Raw genomic sequence first — 21,590 nt, forward strand, 5'->3', positions numbered from 1 at the left:
TACTTCCCTGCGACAGAGTCTCTCGCTGGACCCGAAGCTCCCCATTTTCCAGATGGACTGGCTGACCAGGGATCCCCAAGATGTCCCTCAGCTCTGGGGTTACAGGCATGTGCAACCTTACAGAGTTTTTCCCAGGGGTGCTAGGGATCAAGCCCAGGCCCTCATGCTTACATTACAAGCTCTGCTTACACGCTAAGCCATCTTCCCAGGGCTCTTTATATAATATTCCTACTTTTCTGTACATTCCACACTACCTTGATTTGTGCAACAAATTCCAATTTTGGACAGCAGCATTATGTCTGCCTAATAGGCGGACTGATTAAATTATAGCACATGTAACTGATACCAAGGAGCCAGGCATCCGCTGGAGAAAGAAGCTGAAGCAATAATAGTAGGCACGTGGGAAACGGAATGTGGGGCTGCAGGGACGGCTTAGTGGTTAAGGCGTTTGCCGGCAACGGTGAAGAACCCAGGTTCGATTCCCCAGGACCCATGTGAGCCAGATGCACAAGGGGGCGCATGTGTCTGGAGATCATTTGCAGCCCCTGGAAGCCCTGGTGCACCCATTCTCTCTCTGTCTGTCTCTCTCTCTCTCTCTATTTATCTATCTTTCTCTCATCTCCCTCCCTCTCAAATAAATAAATATAAATAAATAAAATATTTTTTAAAAACTCAACTGGAATGTGTCTATCAGTCTAGGAACAAAGCGTGAGATACGGACACTGCTAACTTGAGAGAAGTAATGACTAATTACGTGCTCCTTTGTTAGTAGGATTTGCTCTGCTGCATCTTCATAACCTGTCTTCTTTCTGCTAATGTACTTCAAGAACACAAAGTTAGCCTTTGTCTATATTCTTCTTTTTTGTTTTTTGGTTTTTGGGTTTTATTTTTGTTTTTTTTTTTTTTTTTGGTTTTTTTTTTTTTTTTTTTTTGGTTTTTTGAGATAGGGTCTCCTGACCAGGAATTCACCACGGAGTCTCAGGGTGGCCTTAAACTCATAGCAATCCTCTGACCTCTTCTCCCACGTGCTGTGATTAAAGGCGTACGCCTCCACACCCGGCTTGTCTATATTCTTGATTATTATTTTCTTCTTTTTTTAATGTTATGATGCTAAAGATTGAAGCTGGGCAAGGATTCTACCACAGATTATATCCACAGACCTTCCTTTCATTTCTATTTTGAGAAAGGGTTTCACTAAGTTGCCCAGCCTGGCAGTGAACTTACTTATCCTCCTTCCTCAGCCTCCTATGAAGCAAAGCTGAGATTCCAGAGCCACGCTGGCAAGTGCCACCTTTTCATATACTTACAACATTTTTTAAAAAATGCATTTTCCTTCAAGTCCAGAGTCCTCCAGCTAACAAAGTAAGTTCTTTGACAATCTCAGTGCTGATGGTCTTGCTTCAATCTTGTAGGCAGTACATCCTTCTGGTCCCGACTGTTCTACAAGAGAGCTCTTTGGATAAAGCTTGTGTCCAGCTACACAACCTGACGGAATCGGTCCTTCTGACTGTCTCCCTCGACTACAATGAGATCCAGACCAAGATACTTGAAGAGCCTGTTACGGGAGAAAATTTCTTCAAATGCCTCAGCTTTGAGGTAAGCTTGAGATAGTGTCTTACGGAAGCCAGGCTAGCTTGCCTTCTTGCTATGTAATTGAGGATGACCTTAATCTTGTCATTTTACTGCCTCTACCTTCCAGGCCCTGGGATTAGAGGTCTATGCCACCACGCCTGGTTTAAACAGAGACTTTTTTTTTATTTGGTTTTTTGAGGTAGGGTTACACCTAGGTCAAGCTGACCTTGGAATTTACTATGTAGTCTCAGGTTGGCTTTGAACTCATGGTGATCATCCTCGGCCTCACAGTGCTGGGGTTAGAAGTGGGTACAACTGTACCTGAGAGGTTTTTTTTTTTTTTTTAAGGGAAGAAGATCCATTTAAGACCAGCACTTATACAGCAAGCATCCACAAAAGACAAAGGAAATCTCATTTAAATGCCAAGATAAAAATAGGCAAGGGAAATAGAAGTGGGATATTCAAGAAATAGAGAGGACAAGTTTGTGAATTAAAATTTTAGGGAGAACAGCCTCCAGCTCTAGGCAGAGAAGTTTGTTGGCAGAACCCCAGCCTCACTAGGATCGATGCCACCTTAGGTTCCTCGGGCCCAGGAAGAACCCCTGGCTTTCATCACATTCTCTGCCAAAGGAGCCACTGTCCACCTCGAGGAGAGAAGGTCTGTGGCAATCAGGCCCAAAGAAAATGTCGTCGTGGTGCAAACAGATAAATTCATATATAAGCCCGGACAGAAAGGTATGTATCCCTAAATTATGTTACCCTCAACTAAGATAATCCATAAGAAATTTAAATAGAGGCTACAACAGAAGCTCAGAAAACTCACAGTGCCAAAATCCACTAGCTTCATTAAAGATACAAAATAAAGTCACATGTAACCTAAATGCCAGAGATTTAGTTTCAGGAGGTCCGGGGTAAAGAGCCTAAGCAACTGTATTCATAATGAGTTTGTTAGTATTCTAATACTGTCTACACACACACACACACACACACACACATATGTATACTGGTTTTTCGAGGTAGGGTCTCGCTCTAGCCCAGGCTGACCTGGAACTCACTATGTAATCTCAGAGTGGCCTCGAACTCACAGTGATCCTCCCACCTCTGCCTCCCGAGCACTGGGATTAAAGGTGTGCGCCACCATGCCTGGATGACTATCTATATTATTCTAGTACTTTCTAAGTTTTATGATGATCTTTGCAAGTTTAGGATCTCACAGTAGAATTAGAAGGAAAACAGCAACAAGTATTTCAAGAATGCGTTAAAACAAACTCCTCATGGTGTGTCCGAGAGGGAACCGCAAGGCATTACATTAAACAAAGCCATCTTTCATCTCCCCCCTTTGAAAGAAGATAATGAACAGAAATTACAATAGTGAAAATAAAAGAAATTTCTGATTATTGACATCTAAGAAATCACAAAGGCAGAGGCTTCAAGCTAGGCATGGTGGGACACACCCATAATCCAAACACTTGGGAGGCAGAGGCAGGGGTATTCAGAATTCAAAGCCAGTTTCAACTGCACAGTGAGTTCAAAGCGAATCGGGGCTACATGAGACCCTGTCTTAAAAAAAAAAAAAAAAAAAGTTGCCGCCTAAAGAGATGACACTTGCCTGCAAAGCTTCCCCAGATCCCATTTAAACCAGAGGCACAAGGTGGCACATGCCAAGGTGGCGCATGACCATAAGGTGGCACACGCACCTGGAGTTTAGTTACACTGGCTGGAGGGCCCTGGAATGCCAATACTCTCTCCTTCTTGCTCACTCTTTCATCTTATAAAAAAAAAATAAGGGGGGCTGGAGAGATGGCTTAGTGATTAAGGCACTTGCCTGCAAAGCCAAAGGACCCAGGTTCGATTCCCCAGAACCCACATAAGCCAGATGCACAAGGGGACGCACATGTCTAGAGTTCGTTTGCAGTGGCTGAAGGTCCTGGCGTGTCCATTCTCTCTCTTTCTCTCTGTCTGCCTCTTCCCCTCTCTCAAATAATAAATAAATAAATATTTTTAACTAAATAAATAAATAAATAAAAGTCCAGTCACCCCAGCACTCAGGAGGTAGAGATAGGAGGATCGCCATGAGTTCGAGGCCACTTTGAGTCATAGTGAAATCCAGGTCAGCCTGAGCTAGAGTGAGACTCTACCTTGAAGAACCAAAAACTAAAATAAAATATTTTCTTTTTTTTATATAAAAAAGGCCAGTCTGTTGGGTTTGCCTCAAAAAGAAAGAGCGTTAAAATGATAAGCAGTCTTATTTAGATGGAAAATGAGGAGAAGTGGGTTTGAACATTGAAGAAGCACGTTCGTGCCGTTGCATGACGCCCTTCCGGATGCGCTACAGGTGCGGATGCTCCTCCTTGGGGCCTGTGCTGAGAGGCTGGCATGTTGTTAACGCACGAAGGAACTTTCTGAAGCCATTAGCACTTCTTTATTGCAAGCAATACTTGTAATAAAGAATGCGACGTGCTCAGACAAAAAGAGTGGGTGTGAAAACAAACCCGTTTTTTTTTTTTTATTTCTTTTAAGTCCAATTGTCCAGAAGATCGAAAGAATCTATCAACAGATTTTATATTGAAGAATGTACAAAAGAAGAGGTGTTGCTTCTTTTGGTATATGACTTTACAAAATTTTATTCAGCTTTCAGTTACATTCACAGATGCCCAAGCAATGTCTAAAATACAAGAACCCAAGCCAGTCGTGATGGTCCACGCCTTTAATCCCAGCACTCAGGAGGCAGAGGTAGGAGGATTGCCGTGAGTTCAAGGCCATCCTGAGACTACATAGTGAATTCCAGGTCAGCCTGGGCTAGAGTGAGTCCCTACCTCAAAAACCCAAAAATAGGGCTGGAGAGGCTTAGCAGTTAAGCGCTTGCCTGTGAAGCCTAAGGACCCCGGTTTGAGGCTCGATTCCCCAGGACCCACGATAGCCAGATGCACAAGGGGGCGCACACATCTGGAGTTTGTTTGCAGTGGCTGGAAGCCCTGGCGTGCCCATTCTCTCTCTGTCCCCCTCTTTCTCTGTCTGTCACTCTCAAATAAATAAATAATAAACAAAAATTTAAAAAAAAAATACAAAAATAAGAAGAAGAAGAAGAATGGTCACATTGGCTAATAAGTTGAGATTCAGGCATTTATTTGGGTGAAAAATAATATGTGGAAACATTTCATATTTGAAATATATCTCAAAATCCAATTTATTTAAATGCTTCAATGAAACATGCCATTAGACCATTCTTATAAATCAGTTTATAAATATTCTTCAATTAAACTGAAAGGATTTTTAACGCTTATATTCTCTTTGAGACATTTTAGCTGTCTTAAAAGTCGTAAGAAAAATACAGCTGCACTTCACTCTACAGGAGTGACTGGCCTTTGATGATACCAACAGATGCATTTTTTTTTCAAGTGCCACCATGTGGAACACTCAACTTTATTCGCTTTATTTATATATTTAACAATTATAAAGTATTTACTTCTTACTTTGACAATATATATATATATATATATATATATGTGGGAGCACTGACTGATTCCTCTTTAAGAGAAAGGGGTTATGTGCACAGCTACAGAGAGTTATAGTCCCTCCTTAATATACAAAGAAAATATTGATTGAAAAGTGCTTTATTGATCAAAGAGAGCTAAGAGCTGCAAACATTTATTCACACTGTACAACAGACCCAAGAAACCTCTGGGATACCCTCATGGCGCCTGTCATTAGGAACTGGCAATCTTCAATTACACCAGCTTGCCCCTCCAGACCCCTGATGTGTGACCTGCTGTTGCAGGAATAAGATGTTCTGGGCTTTGTCTCGGCTGACAGAATATTCTCGATCTGTGGCTAGCCGAGTCCAGACGTGGATGGGCGACTGTAACGTACTGTTCCAGGGCTATTTATTAGCTATCACCACAGTGCAGGAATGCAAATATATTATTGAAGTGAAGGAGGCATGTCAAACAACTATTTTCTTGTAACTCCTTCTGTTCAATGGTTTCCAATATCACACAGATGTGAGACACTTCGGTGATTAAAAGTAATCACAGCCGGGGGTGGTAGCGCATGCCTTTAATCCCAGCGCTTGGGAGGCAGAGGTAGGAGGATTGCTGTGAGTTCGAGGCCATCCTGAGACTCCATAGTGAATTCCAGGTCGGCCTGGGCTACAGTGAGACCCTACCTCAAAAAAACAAAACAAAAAAAACCAGTAATTATGAACAAGGCTTGTCAAAAGTCCACATGACTTTGATAGGAAGGAAGGGAAAGTTTTTCATCTTTTTTTAGAAGGATTCTCATCCATGGTTTTGACTCTGCTACTCAATGCTATAAAAACCCTAGTGTGAAGAAGGGAAATATTGTGCCTTGCACACTGACTTGATAGTGAACATTGACCATCAAAGTGCATGTGTGTGTGCACACACACACACATAAGTGAACTAAGGATTATTGAAATCACAGCCTATTTAGGCATCAGCACACTGTGGTTTTGAAAAAACCTAAACTGAGGAAGAGAACTAACTCTGCGCTGGCAACATGATTCAACCTCACACCTTGCCCTCATTCCCCCGCACAAAAGTGGGCATCCCAACCAGTACTGGGAGCAGATTGAGGTGTGACTCAATTCTAGGACAGGAGCAGAGCCAACAGCGGTGAACAAACATGATGTGTTTCTCTCTGGGGGGGGATGCCCTGAAAGAGAAAGATCGTATGCAGTTCACAGACAGAATCCCCAGGGAAGGCTCCTAGGAGCCATGCTGAGAAGAACTGCAGAGCCAGCCATGGTGGTTCACACCTACCATCCCAGCCCTTGGGAGTCCGAGTTCAAGTCTAAACTGTGCTTCACAGTATGAGGCCAACCAAGGACATATAGCAAGAAGAGAGAGGGAGAGAGAGAGAGAGAGAGGGTCTTGCAGATGGCAGAGGCTAATAAGAAAGCAAGTGTGTAAATTAGCACAGAAATACAAAACCTTGCCGAGCATGGTGACGCACGCCTTTAATCCCAGCACTCGGGAGGCAGAGGTAGGAGGATCACTGTGAGTTTGAGGGCACCCTAAGACTACATAGTGAATTCCAGGTCAGCCTGGGCCAGAGCAAGACCCTACCTCAAAAAAAAAAAAAAAAATACAAGAAACACAAAAGCTTGATTTAGATAAGTCATCTTCATTTCTTTCTTTTTTAATTTTTTTGTTTATTTTTTATTTATTTGAAAGCAATGGACACACAGAGAGAAAGAGGCAGATAGAGAGAGAGAGAGAATGGGCATGCTGGGGCCTCCAGCCACTGCAAATGAACTCCAGACGCGTGCACCCCCTTGTGCATCTGGCTAATGTGGGTCCTGGGGAATCGAGCCTCAAACCGGGGTCCTGAGGCTTCACAGTCAAGCGCTTAACCACTAAGCCATCTCTCCAGCCCTGTCATCTTCATTTCTAAGGAGCAAATTGCTATAGTATGACCTTCCTAAAACTTCAATGTGCCTCTGGCTTGTAGCTTCCTATGTTACCACAGCCTCCATACTGGTGCACCATTTGAGCCTGCTTTCTGATAAATTATTCATGAATTGATACCAAAGCAGGTTAGAAATTTTTACAGACCACTATGATGGATAAGTTGGGGTAAAATTTCCCTATGAACTCATAATAAAGAACTTGTAAATAATCAAGAAGAATTTTTAAAAGACATTGCATCTTCCACTTTAAATTTAACATTTGTTATATACAGAATTAACTTGCCTTTGCAATGAATGGAGTAGTCAGATTCTCGTTTGACCAGAATTACTAGTCATGTCTGGTAATTAGATTCCGACTGGACTTGTTCTTCATAAGTGTTGTGATTACTTCCCAAAAATGCCTGAGACCAAAGCAAAGCAATGACAGTTAGTTCAGGGATCAGAAACAGGGACAGAATAGCCCCCTTTGCTGTAAATAGCAGGGACGGTCTGGAACAGAGGCACGAATGGAGTCAAGGCCACTGAAATGAGTGCTCAAGGGACAGGCCTATGTAGTTTATTGAAAAACAAAAGGATGAGAAGAAAGTAATGTTCTCTGCTAATTAAGCAGAGACCTGAGTATTGTGAGGGTGTGCAGTGTGAGTGAGGAATGTTCTGGATAGATGAGGGTGGGCAGTGTGAGTGAGGGATGTTCTGTGTAGAGTGAGGGTGTGCAGTGTGAATAAGGAATGTTCTGGGTAGATGAGGGTGTGCAGTGTGAGTGAGGAAAGTTCTGGGTAGAGTGAGGGTGTGCAGTGTGAGTGAGAATGTTCTGGGTAGAGTGAGGGTGTGCAGTATGAGTGAGGAATGTTCTGGGTAGATGAGGGTGTGCAGTGTGAGTAAGAAATGTTCTGGGTAGAGTGAGGGTGTGCAATGTGAGTGAGAATGTTCTGGGTAGAGTGAGGGTGTGCAGTGTGAGTAAGAAATGTTCTGGGTAGATGAGGGTGTGCAGTGTGAGTGAGGGATGTTCTGGGTAGAGTGAGGGTGTGCAGTGTGAGTGAGGGATGTTTTGGGTAGTGTGAGGGTGTGCAGTGTGAGTGAGAATGTTCTGGGTAGAGTGAGGGTGTGCAGTGTGAGTGAGGAACGTTCTGGGTAGATGAGGGTGTGCAGTATGAGTGAGGGATGTTCTGGGTAGAGTGAGGGTGTGCAGTGTGAGTGAGAATGTTCTGGGTAGATGAGGGTGTGCAGTGTGAGTGAGGGATGTTCTGGGTAGATGAGGGTGTGCAGTATGAGTGAGGGATGTTCTGGGTAGTGTGAGGGTGTGCAGTGTGAGTGAGGAATGTTCTGGGTAGATGAGGGTGTGCAGTATGAGTGAGGGATGTTCTGGGTAGAGTGAGGGTGTGCAGTGTGAGTGAGGGACGTTCTGGGTAGAGAGAGGGTGTACAGAGTGAGTGAGAATGTTCTGGGTAGAGTGAGGGTGTGCAGTGTGAGTGAGGAATGTTCTGGGTAGAGTGAGGGTGTGCAGTGTGAGTGAGGAATGTTCTGGGTAATGTGACGGTGTGCAGTGTGAGTGAGGGACATTCTGGGTAGAGTGAGGGTGTGCAGTGTGAGTGAGGAACGTTCTGGGTAGAGTGAGGGTGTGCAGAGTGAGTGAGAATGTTCTGGGTAGAGTGAGGGTGTGCAGTGTGAGTGAGGAATGTTCTGGGTAGAGTGAGGGTGTGCAGTGTGAGTGAGGGATGTTCTGGTGAGTGAGGGAGTGCAGTGTGAGTGAGGAACGTTCTGGGTAGAGTGAGGGTGTGCAGAGTGAGTGAGAATGTTCTGGGTAGAGTGAGGGTGTGCAGTGTGAGTGAGGAATGTTCTGGGTAGAGTGAGGGTGTGCAGTGTGAGTGAGGAACGTTCTGGGTAGAGTGAGGGTGTGCAGAGTGAGTGAGAATGTTCTGGGTAGAGTGAGGGTGTGCAGTGTGAGTGAGGAATGTTCTGGGTAGAGTGAGGGTGTGCAGTGTGAGTGAGGAACGTTCTGGATAGAGTGAGGGTGTGCAGTGTGAGTGAGGGATGTTCTGGGTAGATGAGGGTGTGCAGTGTGAGTGAGAATGTTCTGGGTAGATGAGGGTGTGCAGTGTGAGTGAGGGATGTTCTGGGTAGATGAGGGTGTGCAGTGTGAGTGAGGGATGTTCTGGGTAGAGTGAGGGTGTGCAGTGTGAGTGAGGAACGTTCTGGGTAGAGTGAGGGTGTGCAGAGTGAGTGAGAATGTTCTCGGTAGAGTGAGGGTGTGCAGTGTGAGTGAGGAATGTTCTGGGTAGAGTGAGGGTGTGCAGTGTGAGTGAGGAATGTTCTGGGTATTGTGACGGTGTGCAGTGTGAGTGAGGGACATTCTGGGTAGAGTGAGGGTGTGCAGTGTGAGTGAGGGATGTTCTGGGTATTGTGAGGGTGTGCAGTGTGAGTGAGGGATGTTCTGGGTAGAGGAGGGTGTGCAGTGTGAGTGAGGAACGTTCTGGGTAGAGTGAGGGTGTGCAGTGTGAGTGAGGGATGTTCTGGGTAGAGGGAGGCTGTGCAGTGTGAGTGAGGAAAGTTCTGGGTAGAGTGAGGGTGTGCAGTGTGAGTGAGGGATGTTCTGGGTAGATGAGGGTGTGCAGTGTGAGTGAGAAATGTTCTGGGTAGTGTGAGGGTGTGCAGTGTGAGTGAGAATGTTCTAGGTAGAGTGAGGGTGTGCAGTATGAGTGAGGGATGTTCTGGGTAGAGTGAGGGTGTGCAGTGTGAGTGAGGAATGTTCTGGGTAGAGTGAGGGTGTGCAGAGTGAGTGAGAATGTTCTGGGTAGAGTGAGGGTGTGCAGTGTGAGTAAGGAATGTTCTGGGTAGATGAGGGTGTGCAGTGTGAGTGAGGAACATTCTGGGTAGAGTGAGGGTGTGCAGTGTGAGTGAGGAATGTTCTGGGTAGAGTGAGGGTGTGCATTGTGAGTGAGGAACGTTCTGGGTAGAGGAGGGTGTGCAGTGTGAGTGAGGAAAGTTCTGGGTAGATGAGGGTGTGCAGTGTGAGTAAGAAATGTTCTGGGTAGATGAGGGTGTGCAGTGTGAGTGAGGGATGTTCTGGGTAGAGTGAGGGTGTGCAGTGTGAGTGAGGAACGTTCTGGGTAGAGGAGGGTGTGCAGTGTGAGTGAGGGATGTTCTGGGTAGATGAGGGTGTGCAGTGTGAGTGAGGGATGTTCTGGGTAGATGAGGGTGTGCAGTGTGAGGAATGTTCTGGGTAGATAAGGGTGTGCAGTATGAGTGAGAATGTTCTGGGTAGAGTGAGGGTGTGCAGTGTGAGTGAGGGATGTTCTGGGTAGAGTGAGGGTGTGCAGTGTGAGTGAGGAACGTTCTGGGTAGATGAGGGTGTGCAGTGTGAGTGAGGAATGTTCTGGGTAGATGAGGGTGTGAAGTGTGAGTGAGGGATGTTCTGGGTAGATGAGGGTGTGCAGTGTGAGTGAGGAATGTTCTGGGTAGATGAGGGTGTGCAGTGTGAGTAAGAAATGTTCTGGGTAGATGAGGGTGTGCAGTGTGAGTGAGGGATGTTCTGGGTAGAGTGAGGGTGTGCAGTGTGAGTGAGGGATGTTCTGGGTAGAGTGAGGGTGTGCAGTGTGAGTGAGGGATGTTCTGGGTATTGTGAGGGTGTGCAGTATGAGTGAGGGACATTCTGGGTAGAGTGATGGTGTGCAGTGTGAGTGAGGGATGTTCTGGGTATTGTGAGGGTGTGCAGTGTGAGTGAGGGACATTCTGGGTAGAGTGAGGGTGTGCAGTGTGAGTGAGGGATGTTCTGGGTATTGTGAGGGTGTGCAGTGTGAGTGAGGGACATTCTGGGTAGAGTGAGGGTGTGCAGTGTGAGTGAGGGATGTTCTGGGTATTGTGTGGGTGTGCAGTATGAGTGAGGAATGTTCTGGGTAGAGTGAGGGTGTGCAGTGTGAGTGACGAATGTTCTGGGTAGAGTGAGGGTGTGCAGTGTGAGTGAGGAATGTTCTGGGTAGATGAGGGTGTGCAGTGTGAGTGAAACGTTCTGGGTTGATGAGGGTGTGCAGTGTGAGTGAGGAATGTTCTGGGTAGATGAGGGTGTGCAGTGTGAGTGAGGGATGTTCTGGGTAGATGAGGGTGTGCAGTGTGAGTGAGGAATGTTCTGGGTAGAGTGAGGGTGTGCAGTGTGAGTGAGGGATGTTCTGGGTAGAGGAGGGTGTGCAGTGTGAATGAGGAATGTTCTGGGTAGATGAGGGTGTGCAGTGTGAGTGAGGGATGTTCTGGGTAGATGAGGGTGTGCAGTGTGAGTGAGGAATGTTCTGGGTAGAGTGAGGGTGTGCAGTGTGAGTGAGGAACGTTCTGGGTAGATGAGGGTGTGCAGTGTGAGTGAGGAACGTTCTGGGTAGAGTGAGGGTGTGCAGTGTGAGTGAGGAATGTTCTGGGCAGATGAGGGTGTGCAGTATGAGTGAGGAACGTTCTGGGTAGAGTGAGGGTGTGCAGTGTGAGTGAGGAATGTTCTGGGTAGATGAGGGTGTGCAGTGTGAGTGAGGAATGTTCTGGGTAGAGTGAGGGTGTGCAGTGTGTGTGAGGGATGTTCTGGGTAGCTGAGGGTGTGCAGTGTGAGTGAGGAACGTTCTGGTTAGATGAGGGTGTGCAGTGTGAGTGAGGAACGTTCTGGGTAGAGTGAGGGTGTGCAGTGTGAGTGAGGGACGTTCTGGGTAGAGTGAGGGTGTGCAGTGTGAGTGAGGAATGTTCTGGGTAGAGTGAGGGTGTGCAGTGTGAGTGAGGAATGTTCTGGGTAGAGTGAGGGTGTGCAGTGTGAGTGAGGAATGTTCTGGGTAGAGTGAGGGTGTGCAGTGTGAGTGAGGAATGTTCTGGGTAGATGAGGGTGTGCAGTGTGAGTGAGGAATGTTCTGGGTAGAGTGAGGGTGTGCAGTGTGAGTGAGGGATGTTCTGGGTAGATGAGGGTGTGCAGTGTGAGTGAGGAATGTTCTGGGTAGAGTGAGGGTGTGCAGTGTGAGTGAAGAATGTTCTGGGTAGAGTGAGGGTGTGCAGTGTGAGTGAGGAACGTTCTGGGTAGAGGAGGGTGTGCAGTGTGAGTGAGGGATGTTCTGGGTAGATGAGGGTGTGCAGTGTGAGTGAGGAAAGTTCTGGGTAGAGTGAGGGTGTGCAGTGTGAGTGAGGAATGTTCTGGGTAGAGTGAGGGTGTGCAGTGTGAGTGAGGAATGTTCTGGGTAGATGAGGGTGTGCAGTGTGACTGAGGAACGTTCTGGGTAGATGAGGGTGTGCAGTGTGAGTGAGGGATATTCAGGGTAGAGTGAGGGTGTGCAGTGTGAGTGAGGAATGTTCTGGGTAGAGTGAGGGTGTGCAGTGTGAGTGAGGGATGTTCTGGGTAGAGTGAGGGTGTGCAGTGTGAGTGAGAATGTTCTGGGTAGAGTGAGGGTGTGCAGTGTGAGTGAGGGATGTTCTGGGTAGATGAGGGTGTGCAGTGTGAGTGAGGGATGTTCTGGGTAGATGAGGGTGTGCAGTGTGAGTGAGGAATGTTCTGGGTAGAGTGAGGGTGTGCAGTGTGAGTGAGGAACGTTCTGGGTAGAGGAGGGTGTGCAGTGTGAGTGAGGGATGTTCTGGGTAGATGAGGGTGTGCAGTGTGAGTGAGGGATGTTCTGGGTAGATGAGGGTGTGCAGTGTGAGTGAGGAAAGTTCTGGGTAGATGAGGGTGTGCAGTGTGAGTGAGGGATGTTCTGCGTAGTGTGAGGGTGTGCAGTATGAGTGAGAATGTTCTGGGTAGAGTGAGGGTGTGCAGTGTGAGTGAGGAACGTTCTGGGTAGATGAGGGTGTGCAGTATGAGTGAGGGATGTTCTGGGTAGAGTGAGGGTGTGCAGTGTGAGTGAGGGACGTTCTGGGTAGAGAGAGGGTGTACAGAGTGAGTGAGAATGTTCTGGGTAGAGTGAGGGTGTGCAGTGTGAGTGAGGAATGTTCTGGGTAGAGTGAGGGTGTGCAGTGTGAGTGAGGGATGTTCTGGGTAGAGTGAGGGTGTGCAGTGTGAGTGAGAATGTTCTGGGTAGAGTGAGGGTGTGCAGTGTGAGTGAGGGATGTTCTGGGTAGATGAGGGTGTGCAGTGTGAGTGAGGGATGTTCTGGGTAGATGAGGGTGTGCAGTGTGAGTGAGGAATGTTCTGGGTAGAGTGAGGGTGTGCAGTGTGAGTGAGGAACGTTCTGGGTAGAGGAGGGTGTGCAGTGTGAGTGAGGGATGTTCTGGGTAGATGAGGGTGTGCAGTGTGAGTGAGGGATGTTCTGGGTAGATGAGGGTGTGCAGTGTGAGTGAGGAAAGTTCTGGGTAGATGAGGGTGTGCAGTGTGAGTGAGGGATGTTCTGCGTAGTGTGAGGGTGTGCAGTATGAGTGAGAATGTTCTGGGTAGAGTGAGGGTGTGCAGTGTGAGTGAGGAACGTTCTGGGTAGATGAGGGTGTGCAGTATGAGTGAGGGATGTTCTGGGTAGAGTGAGGGTGTGCAGTGTGAGTGAGGGACGTTCTGGGTAGAGAGAGGGTGTACAGAGTGAGTGAGAATGTTCTGGGTAGAGTGAGGGTGTGCAGTGTGAGTGAGGAATGTTCTGGGTAGAGTGAGGGTGTGCTGTGTGAGTGAGGAATGTTCTGGGTATTGTGACGGTGTGCAGTGTGAGTGAGGGACATTCTGGGTAGAGTGAGGGTGTGCAGTGTGAGTGAGGGATGTTCTGGGTATTGTGAGGGTGTGCAGTATGAGTGAGGGATGTTCTGGGTAGAGTGAGGGTGTGCAGTGTGAGTGAGGAATGTTCTGGGTAGAGTGAGGGTGTGCAGAGTGAGTGAGAATGTTCTGGGTAGAGTGAGGGTGTGCAGTGTGAGTGAGGAATGTTCTGGGTAGATGAGGGTGTGCAGTGTGAGTGAGGGATGTTCTGGGTAGAGGAGGGTGTGCAGTGTGAGTGAGGAAAGTTCTGGGTAGATGAGGGTGTGCAGTGTGAGTGAGGGATGTTCTGGGTAGTGTGAGGGTGTGCAGTGTGAGTGAGAATGTTCTGGGTAGAGTGAGGGTGTGCAGTGTGAGTGAGGGACGTTCTGGGTAGAGAGAGGGTGTACAGAGTGAGTGAGAATGTTCTGGGTAGAGTGAGGGTGTGCAGTGTGAGTGAGGAATGTTCTGGGTAGAGTGAGGGTGTGCAGTGTGAGTGAGGAATGTTCTGGGTATTGTGACGGTGTGCAGTGTGAGTGAGGGACATTCTGGGTAGAGTGAGGGTGTGCAGTGTGAGTGAGGGATGTTCTGGGTATTGTGATGGTGTGCAGTATGAGTGAGGGATGTTCTGGGTAGAGTGAGGGTGTGCAGTGTGAGTGAGGAATGTTCTGGGTAGAGTGAGGGTGTGCAGAGTGAGTGAGAATGTTCTGGGTAGAGTGAGGGTGTGCAGTGTGAGTGAGGAATGTTCTGGGTAGATGAGGGTGTGCAGTGTAAGTGAGGGATGTTCTGGGTAGATGAGGGTGTGCAGTGTGAGTGAGGAACATTCTGGGTAGAGTGAGGGTGTGCAGTGTGAGTGAGGGACGTTCTGGGTAGATGAGGGTGTGCAGTGTGAGTGAGGGACGTTCTGGGTTGATGAGGGTGGGCAGTGTGAGTGAGGAACGTTCTGGGTAGATGAGGGTGTGCAGTGTGAGTGAGGGACGTTCTGGGTGATGAGGGTGTGCAGTGTGAGTGAGGAACGTTCTGGGTAGATGAGGGTGTGCAGTGTGAGTGAGGGACGTTCTGGGTAGATGAGGGTGTGCAGTGTGAGTGAGGCACGTTCTGGGTAGATGAGGGTGTGCAGTGTGAGTGAGGAATGTTCTGGGTAGAGTGAGGGTGTGCAGTGTGAGTGAAGAATGTTCTGGGTAGAGTGAGGGTGTGCAGTGTGAGTGAGGAACGTTCTGGTAGAGGAGGTTGTGCAGTGTGAGTGAGGGATGTTCTGGGTAGATGATGGTGTGCAGTGTGAGTGAGGGATGTTCTGGGTAGATGAGGGTGTGCAGTGTGAGTGAGGAATGTTCTGGGTAGAGTGAGGGTGTGCAGTGTGAGTGAGAATGTTCTGGGTAGATGAGGGTGTGCAGTGTGAGTGAGGGACGTTCTGGGTAGATGAGGGTGTGCAGTGTGAGTGAGTAACGTTCGGGGTAGATGAGGGTGTGCAGTGTGAGTGAGGAATGTTCTGGGTAGAGTGAGGGTGTGCAGAGTGAGTGAGAATGTTCTGGGTAGAGTGAGGGTGTGCAGTGTGAGTGAGAATGTTCTGGGTAGAGTGAGGGTGTGCAGTGTGAGTGAGGAATGTTCTGGGTAGATGAGGGTGTGCAGTGTGAGTGAGGAACGTTCTGGGTAGAGTGAGGGTGTGCAGTGTGAGTGAGGAACGTTCTGGGTAGAGTGAGGGTGTGCAGTGTGAGTGAGGAAAGTTCTGGGTAGAGTGAGGGTGTGCAGTGTGAGTGAGGAATGTTCTGGGTAGAGTGAGGGTGTGCAGTGTGAGTGAGGAACGTTCTGGGTAGATGAGGGTGTGCAGTGTGAGTGAGAATGTTCTGGGTAGAGTGAGGGTGTGCAGTGTGAGTGAGGAAAGTTCTGGGTAGAGTGAGGGTGTGCAGTGTGAGTGAGGAAAGTTCTGGGTAGATGAGGTTGCGCAGTGTGAGTGAGAAATGATCTGGGTAGAATGAGGGTGTGCAGTGTGAGTGAGGAATGATCTGGGTAGAGTGAGGGTGTGCAGTGTGAGTGAGGAATGTTCTGGGTAGATGAGGGTGTGCAGTATGAGTGAGGAACGTTCTGGGTAGAGTGAGGGTGTGCAGTGTGAGTGACGAATGTACTGGGTAGAGTGAGGGTGTGCAGTGTGAGTGAGGAATGTTCTGGGTAGAGTGAGGGTGTGCAGTGTGAGTGAGGGACGTTCTGTGTAGATGAGGGTGTGCAGTGTGAGTGAGGAACGTTCTGGGTAGAGTGAGGGTGTGCAGTGTGAGTGAGGGATGTTCTGGGTAGATGAGGGTGTGCAGTGTGAATGAGGAACGTTCTGGGTAGAGTGAGGGTGTGCAGTGTGAGTGAGGGATGTTCTGGGTAGATGAGGGTGTGCAGTGTGAGTGAGGAACGTTCTGGGTAGAGTGAGGGTGTGCAGTGTGAGTGAGGAACGTTCTGGGTAGAGTGAGGGTGTGCAATGTGAGTGAGGGATGTTCAGGGTAGAGTGAGGGTGTGCCGTGTGAGTGAGGGATGTTCTGGGTAGATGAGGGTGTGCAGTGTGAGTGAGGAACGTTCTGGGTAGAGTGAGGGTGTGCAGTGTGAGTGAGGAACGTTCTGGGTAGAGTGAGGGTGTGCAATGTGAGTGAGGGATGTTCTGGGTAGAGTGAGGGTGTGCCGTGTGAGTGAGGGATGTTCTGGGTAGATGAGGGTGTGCAGTGTGAGTGAGGAACGTTCTGGGTAGAGTGAGGGTGTGCAGTGTGAGTGAGGAAAGTTCTGGGTAGAGTGAGGGTGTGCAGTGTGAGTGAGGAAAGTTCTGGGTAGAGTGAGGGTGTGCAGTGTGAGTGAGGGATGTTCTGGGTAGATGAGGGTGTGCAGTGTGAGTGAGGAAAGTTCTGGGTAGATGAGGGTGTGCAGTGTGAGTGAGGAATGTTCTGGGTAGAGTGAGGGTGTGCAGTGTGAGTGAGGAATGTTCTGGGTAGAGGAGGGTGTGCAGTGTGAGTGAGGGATGTTCTGGGTAGATGAGGGTGTGCAGTGTGAGTGAGGAAAGTTCTGGGTAGAGTGAGGGTGTGCAGTGTGAGTGAGGGATGATCTGGGTAGATGAGGGTGTGCAGTGTGAGTGAGGGAATGTTATATTCCTTAAAAGGGACACCAAAATACCTACTTCACAGAGTACGACAAAATGTTCCATGATATCTTCAGCTGTTGGGGAGAAAGACCACAAATAGGCCAGCAACATCTTGCATGGGTTTTCTGGTACAAATGACAATTCAAATGATAAATTCTCTTTTCAAGTAAAGTGAAAGTTTTCCTTGGAGTTATTGCTTCAATACCTCACTTAAGTGTCTCTTTTTGAGCCTTGTGGAAGATGGACTGTCCACTACAGAGCCCTGGAGAACAAGAAGTAGTCTCAAGGCAGAAATGATCCAGAGTGTGCTATGAGAATAAAGGGGGAGGGGGGCTATGGGGAGACACGTTTTTAAAAGAAGGAGAGAGATGGGCTGGAGAGATGGCTTAGCAGATAAGGCATTTGTCTGAGAAGCCTAAGGACCCAGTTTTAATTTTCTAGGTCCCACGTAAGCCAGATGCACAAGGTGGCACATGCATCTGGAGTTTGTTTGCAGTGGCTGGAGACCCTGGTGGCCCATTCTCCCTCCCTCTCTCTCTCTCTCTCTCTCTCTCTCTCTCTCTCTCTCTCTCTCTCTCTTCCCCCCCCCCTTTCTCTCTCTCTCTCTCTGTCTCAAATAAAAATAAATAAATAATTCTTAAAGGAGTTTTACTGAAAGCTAATGGATTTAATAAGGGCCATCAAGATGAGAACTGGCTACAAGACCAGACATAAAATCACGTGCACGTGAGAGTCCAGGGAAACATGGGCACACACTGCACTTAAGGGGACACGGCGTGTGCTTCAGGTAGAAGAGGCGTGTGCTCATGAAGAGCCCGCTGATGACCTGTGAGCTCACTTACCTTACCTGCCTCCCTCAGTGATTCTTTCTTTTGAAAATGAACAGTGCTGAACACATTTTCTGATGATGCGTGGGAGGAGGAAGTCCTGGAGATGAAAGGATGGCAGGAAGTAGTTTTACCGAAGTCTTTCATGGGAACTAACAGGTCCAGCCTGGTGGCACCCTTGTGTGACGTGTGGGTGAGGCTCACGCAGAACTGCTCACTGCAGACTGTGATGCCCTAATGCCCCTGGTTCACCTGAGAGGTTCCGTTTAGTAGGAAGTTAAGTTAATTTCTTTTTCTCATCTTTAATTTCTTTCAGTACTGATTCGAATTGTGTCTCTGGATGATGACTTCAGGCCTATTAAGGAAACGGTGAGTGGAGAAAAAAAAATTTATTTGTACACTGCTTCATTCTCACATCATAAAATTAATCAGGGATAGTGGGGTGCAACTGTCTAGTTTAGGGTTCTTGACTCTGCTTCTTACACACTCATTGGGTTCCCCATTAAACATCACACTGTTCTTCTTCTTTCTCTTTTTTCTCTTCCTCTTCTTCATCCCACAAAACAAAATTAAGCAAACACACTCCCTTTACAGGCAAAAGTCTGTAACTTGCGAAATCCGTCCTGTCCTAAAGCTCTGTGACAGCCCCGTACCATACGGCTGTTACTGGAACGCCCTGGTCCTCAGGTGGAAAGACAGTTCTTCCTGCCCCCAAAGTGATTACGTTAGAGTGGCGAGAGGGAAGCAACATAAATGACCTCAAGTAATTACATTGAAAATGGGCTGGGAAGATGGCTTAACGTTTAATATACTTGCCTGGAAAACCCAAGGACCCAGGTTCGATTCCCCAGTACCCATGTAAGCCCGATGCACAAGGTGGTGCATGCATCTGGAGTTTGTTTGCAGTGGTTATAGGTCCTAACATGCCCATTCTCTCTCTGCCTCTTCCTCGCTTGCTCCTCTCTCTTTTTCTCTCAAATAAATAATTTCTTTTTAATTTTAAAAATGTACAAAGAGTCCTCTGCTGCATCTTTGATATGTGGGACAATAGGATATGACTGATAGTCGGTTCTTTTTTGCATGTGGGTGTGTGCCGTGTGCCTGCCTGTGTACAGGCATGTTCGTGTGTGTGAGAGAGCACATATGTGTGCAGGTGCATGTGTATGTGTGTGTGTGTGTGTGTGTGTGTGTAAATGTGTGGAGGCCAGAGGATGACTTTGGGTGTTATCCTCAAGAAAACTGTCCAGCTTCTTAGAAATAGGACTTCTCATGGCCCTGGTGCTCAGCACTTGGGCTTGACTGACCAGCCAGTAAATCACAGGAGTCCTTCTGTCTGCACTTCCCCAGACCTATGATTACAGGTCACAATGTCACACCCAGCATTTTACATCGGTACTGTGGATAGAATTTGGGTCCTCATGCTTGCAAGGCAAGCACTTTAGTGACTAAGCTAGCTCTTCAGCCCCAAAATCATATGTTTTTAAAATTATTTAATAAGTAATCCAAAAATTGCACAATAATTAAATGCTACACAGGATGAGTAATATCTTACAATAAATGCACAAGTGGATTTATAACGAGGTAGAAGCACGGCCACTTTGTATTTGATGTTATTGAAAGAGGTATTATCTTGTCAACTCTCCCAGCATCAGATGCTGAGAATAAGAAAATGAGCAAGTAAATTATTAGTAAAGTGCTTCAAGAGAGCCAGTCAGATAGTGGTGGGAGCTGCCCAGGACTGGGAAGGAGCAGGCGGGTATGCCTTGCACTCAGGATAGCTCATCAGCCACATTGACAGAAAGCTCCAGAACAGAGGTTACTCTTGAGGGCTGGAGAGATGGCTCAGCGGTTAAGACACTTGCCTGTGAAGCCTAAGGACCCACGTTCAACTCTCCAGGTCCCACATAAGCCAAACACACAGTGACACAAACACACAAGCTCACACATGCACGCAAGGGGGCGCACGTGCACGCATCTGTAGTTCTATTGCGGTGGCTGGAGGCCCTGGCACTCCCATTCTTTCTCTCTGTGTCTCTCATTAAAAGAAGGCAAGTCTTGAGCTGGGGAGATGGTTTAGTAGTTAAGGCACTTACCTGCAAAGCCAAAGGACCCAGGTTCAATTCCCAAGGACCCACATAAACCAGATGCACAAGGTGGTGCATGCATCTGGAGTTCATTTGCAGTGGCTGGAGGCCCAGGCGTGCCCATTCTGTCTTTCTCACTCCCTCTCTTTCTTTCTCTGCCTCTTTCTCTCTGTCTCTCAAATAAATAAAAATAAAATATTTTTTAAAAAAAGAAGGCAAGTCTGTTGGGCTTGCCTCAAAAAATAAAAATAAAAGAACAAGTTACACTTGAAAGTTACTTCCAGTCTTAAAGGAAATAGGGCTCTTGTACCCCAGCACTTCCAAGGAAAAAGTAATCCCACCTGCCCCAGGAATTTGCCAAGAAGTTCAAGGACAAATGTCTCATGAAATTCACAGATGGCAGCAATTAGGAGCAGAGCACACAATGGAATGTGCAGGAGTGAAAAGCAGGGGAAAGGGGACTAAAGACTTTTGGCCATTTGGACCGTGGGTGCTATGAAAGGTGAAACTCAGAGGTTCCATAGAAAACAAAGATGATCCAATGTTTGAGTTAGGGAAGGTGAGCACAGCCAATGTTTGAATTAGGGACAAGACAATCCTGTTAAAAGCAGAGGTTGGGCTGGATAGATGATGGCTCAGTGGTTAAAGATGTTTGCTTGCCAGAGCCTGATGACCCGAGTTCATCTCTCCAGTACCAACGTAAAGCCAGATGCACAAAGTGGTACATGTGTCTGGAGTTTGTTTACAGTGGCAGGAAACCCTGGCATGCCCAGTCTCTATCTATCTATTTATCTATGTCTATCTCTCCATCTCTGTCTCAAATAAATAACTTGTTCCGAAGGCCTGATGCTGTCTTCCCAGAGGCTGGAGATAGCGTGAGCCAAACCACAGATGAGGATACGAAGATGCCATTTCGCTCATTCTGGCTGGTTAGGTGAGATCTAGGGCAGGCAGAGTCATTAGTCTCCACAGCACAATCTGTCCTATTATAATTCTTGCCTTTGTAGAAAACAACCACTTTAGAGCAATGATAATGTGGTTTTACTAGAATCTTATACATTTGTTTTTAGAAGCATACCAAGCTTAGTAACAACTAGACAAAGAACAGAATTTTGTTTATTGGACCCAGTGGATGTCGTCAGCATTAGAAGCATCACAAGAAACATGAGCAATATTGTAACATTGATTCTCATTATTGCAAGTTTGTCCAAATGATCAATCAATAATAATAATCAATAAACAATAACAATGAGAAATAAACAAATAATCGTCCCATGGCACCCCTGGGTAGTTCTGTTTATTTCATCTTTCTCCTATGAGAAAATCTCATGAGAAGCTCTGCTCCTCCCAGTGCTTAAGTTAAGATTAGAAAATTAACTTTCTCCAAGGCCATCTCAGGATTTCATCAAGGAGATATTGCTTCACTAAGTTTGATGACACATAAAGCTCCAATTCTGCTGTTATAAGTATTCCTGGCAAGGATTATGAATCATATGTGCATATATACAATGTATATAATGCATGTACTTGTATAATTACATATTTGTTTGTTTTTTCAGTGAGTAAATGTGACAATTCATGAGAAGGAGCATTTCGCAACTTAGGGTTAAGTGAAGAGCCCTTCATATCAAATTTTAAAATTCTCACCTGCACCCAGAAAGCTTCTGGCCATCAGATTCTTCATTGGAGACATGTTCATTTTAGGGTCCTGAGAGAACATTCAAGGCAGTCAGCTTCTGTAGGTCTAGAAAGTCAAAGAGTCGATGAGTAACTGAGCAAACAGAGGTGAGAGGTGGGGGAGAGAGAGAACTCAGGACAAGACAGAGGGCAAAAGCCTCCATACTTTCTATTCTGAAAAAATAGTATGTCAGCTCACACTCATACTCCCATCATTCCTGGGGCTGAAGTAGGA

At 47.1% G+C, this 21,590-nt stretch overlaps 1 protein-coding gene across 1 annotated transcript in view; it reads left to right on the plus strand.

Annotated features, from left to right (window-relative positions):
- LOC105944787 (ovostatin-like) overlaps positions 1–21,590 on the plus strand; it is a 97,813-nt gene that overhangs the window by 9,655 nt on the left and 66,568 nt on the right. The window contains exons 3-5 of the mRNA XM_045139798.1: positions 1,413–1,596; positions 2,151–2,307; positions 17,911–17,963. Of these exons, the coding sequence (XP_044995733.1) occupies positions 1,413–1,596; positions 2,151–2,307; positions 17,911–17,963 (394 nt within the window). The remainder of the gene's footprint in view (positions 1–1,412; positions 1,597–2,150; positions 2,308–17,910; positions 17,964–21,590) is intronic.

This window comes from Jaculus jaculus, chromosome 23 (assembly GCF_020740685.1).
Source record: "Jaculus jaculus isolate mJacJac1 chromosome 23, mJacJac1.mat.Y.cur, whole genome shotgun sequence".
NCBI classification, from domain to species: Eukaryota; Metazoa; Chordata; class Mammalia; order Rodentia; family Dipodidae; genus Jaculus; species Jaculus jaculus.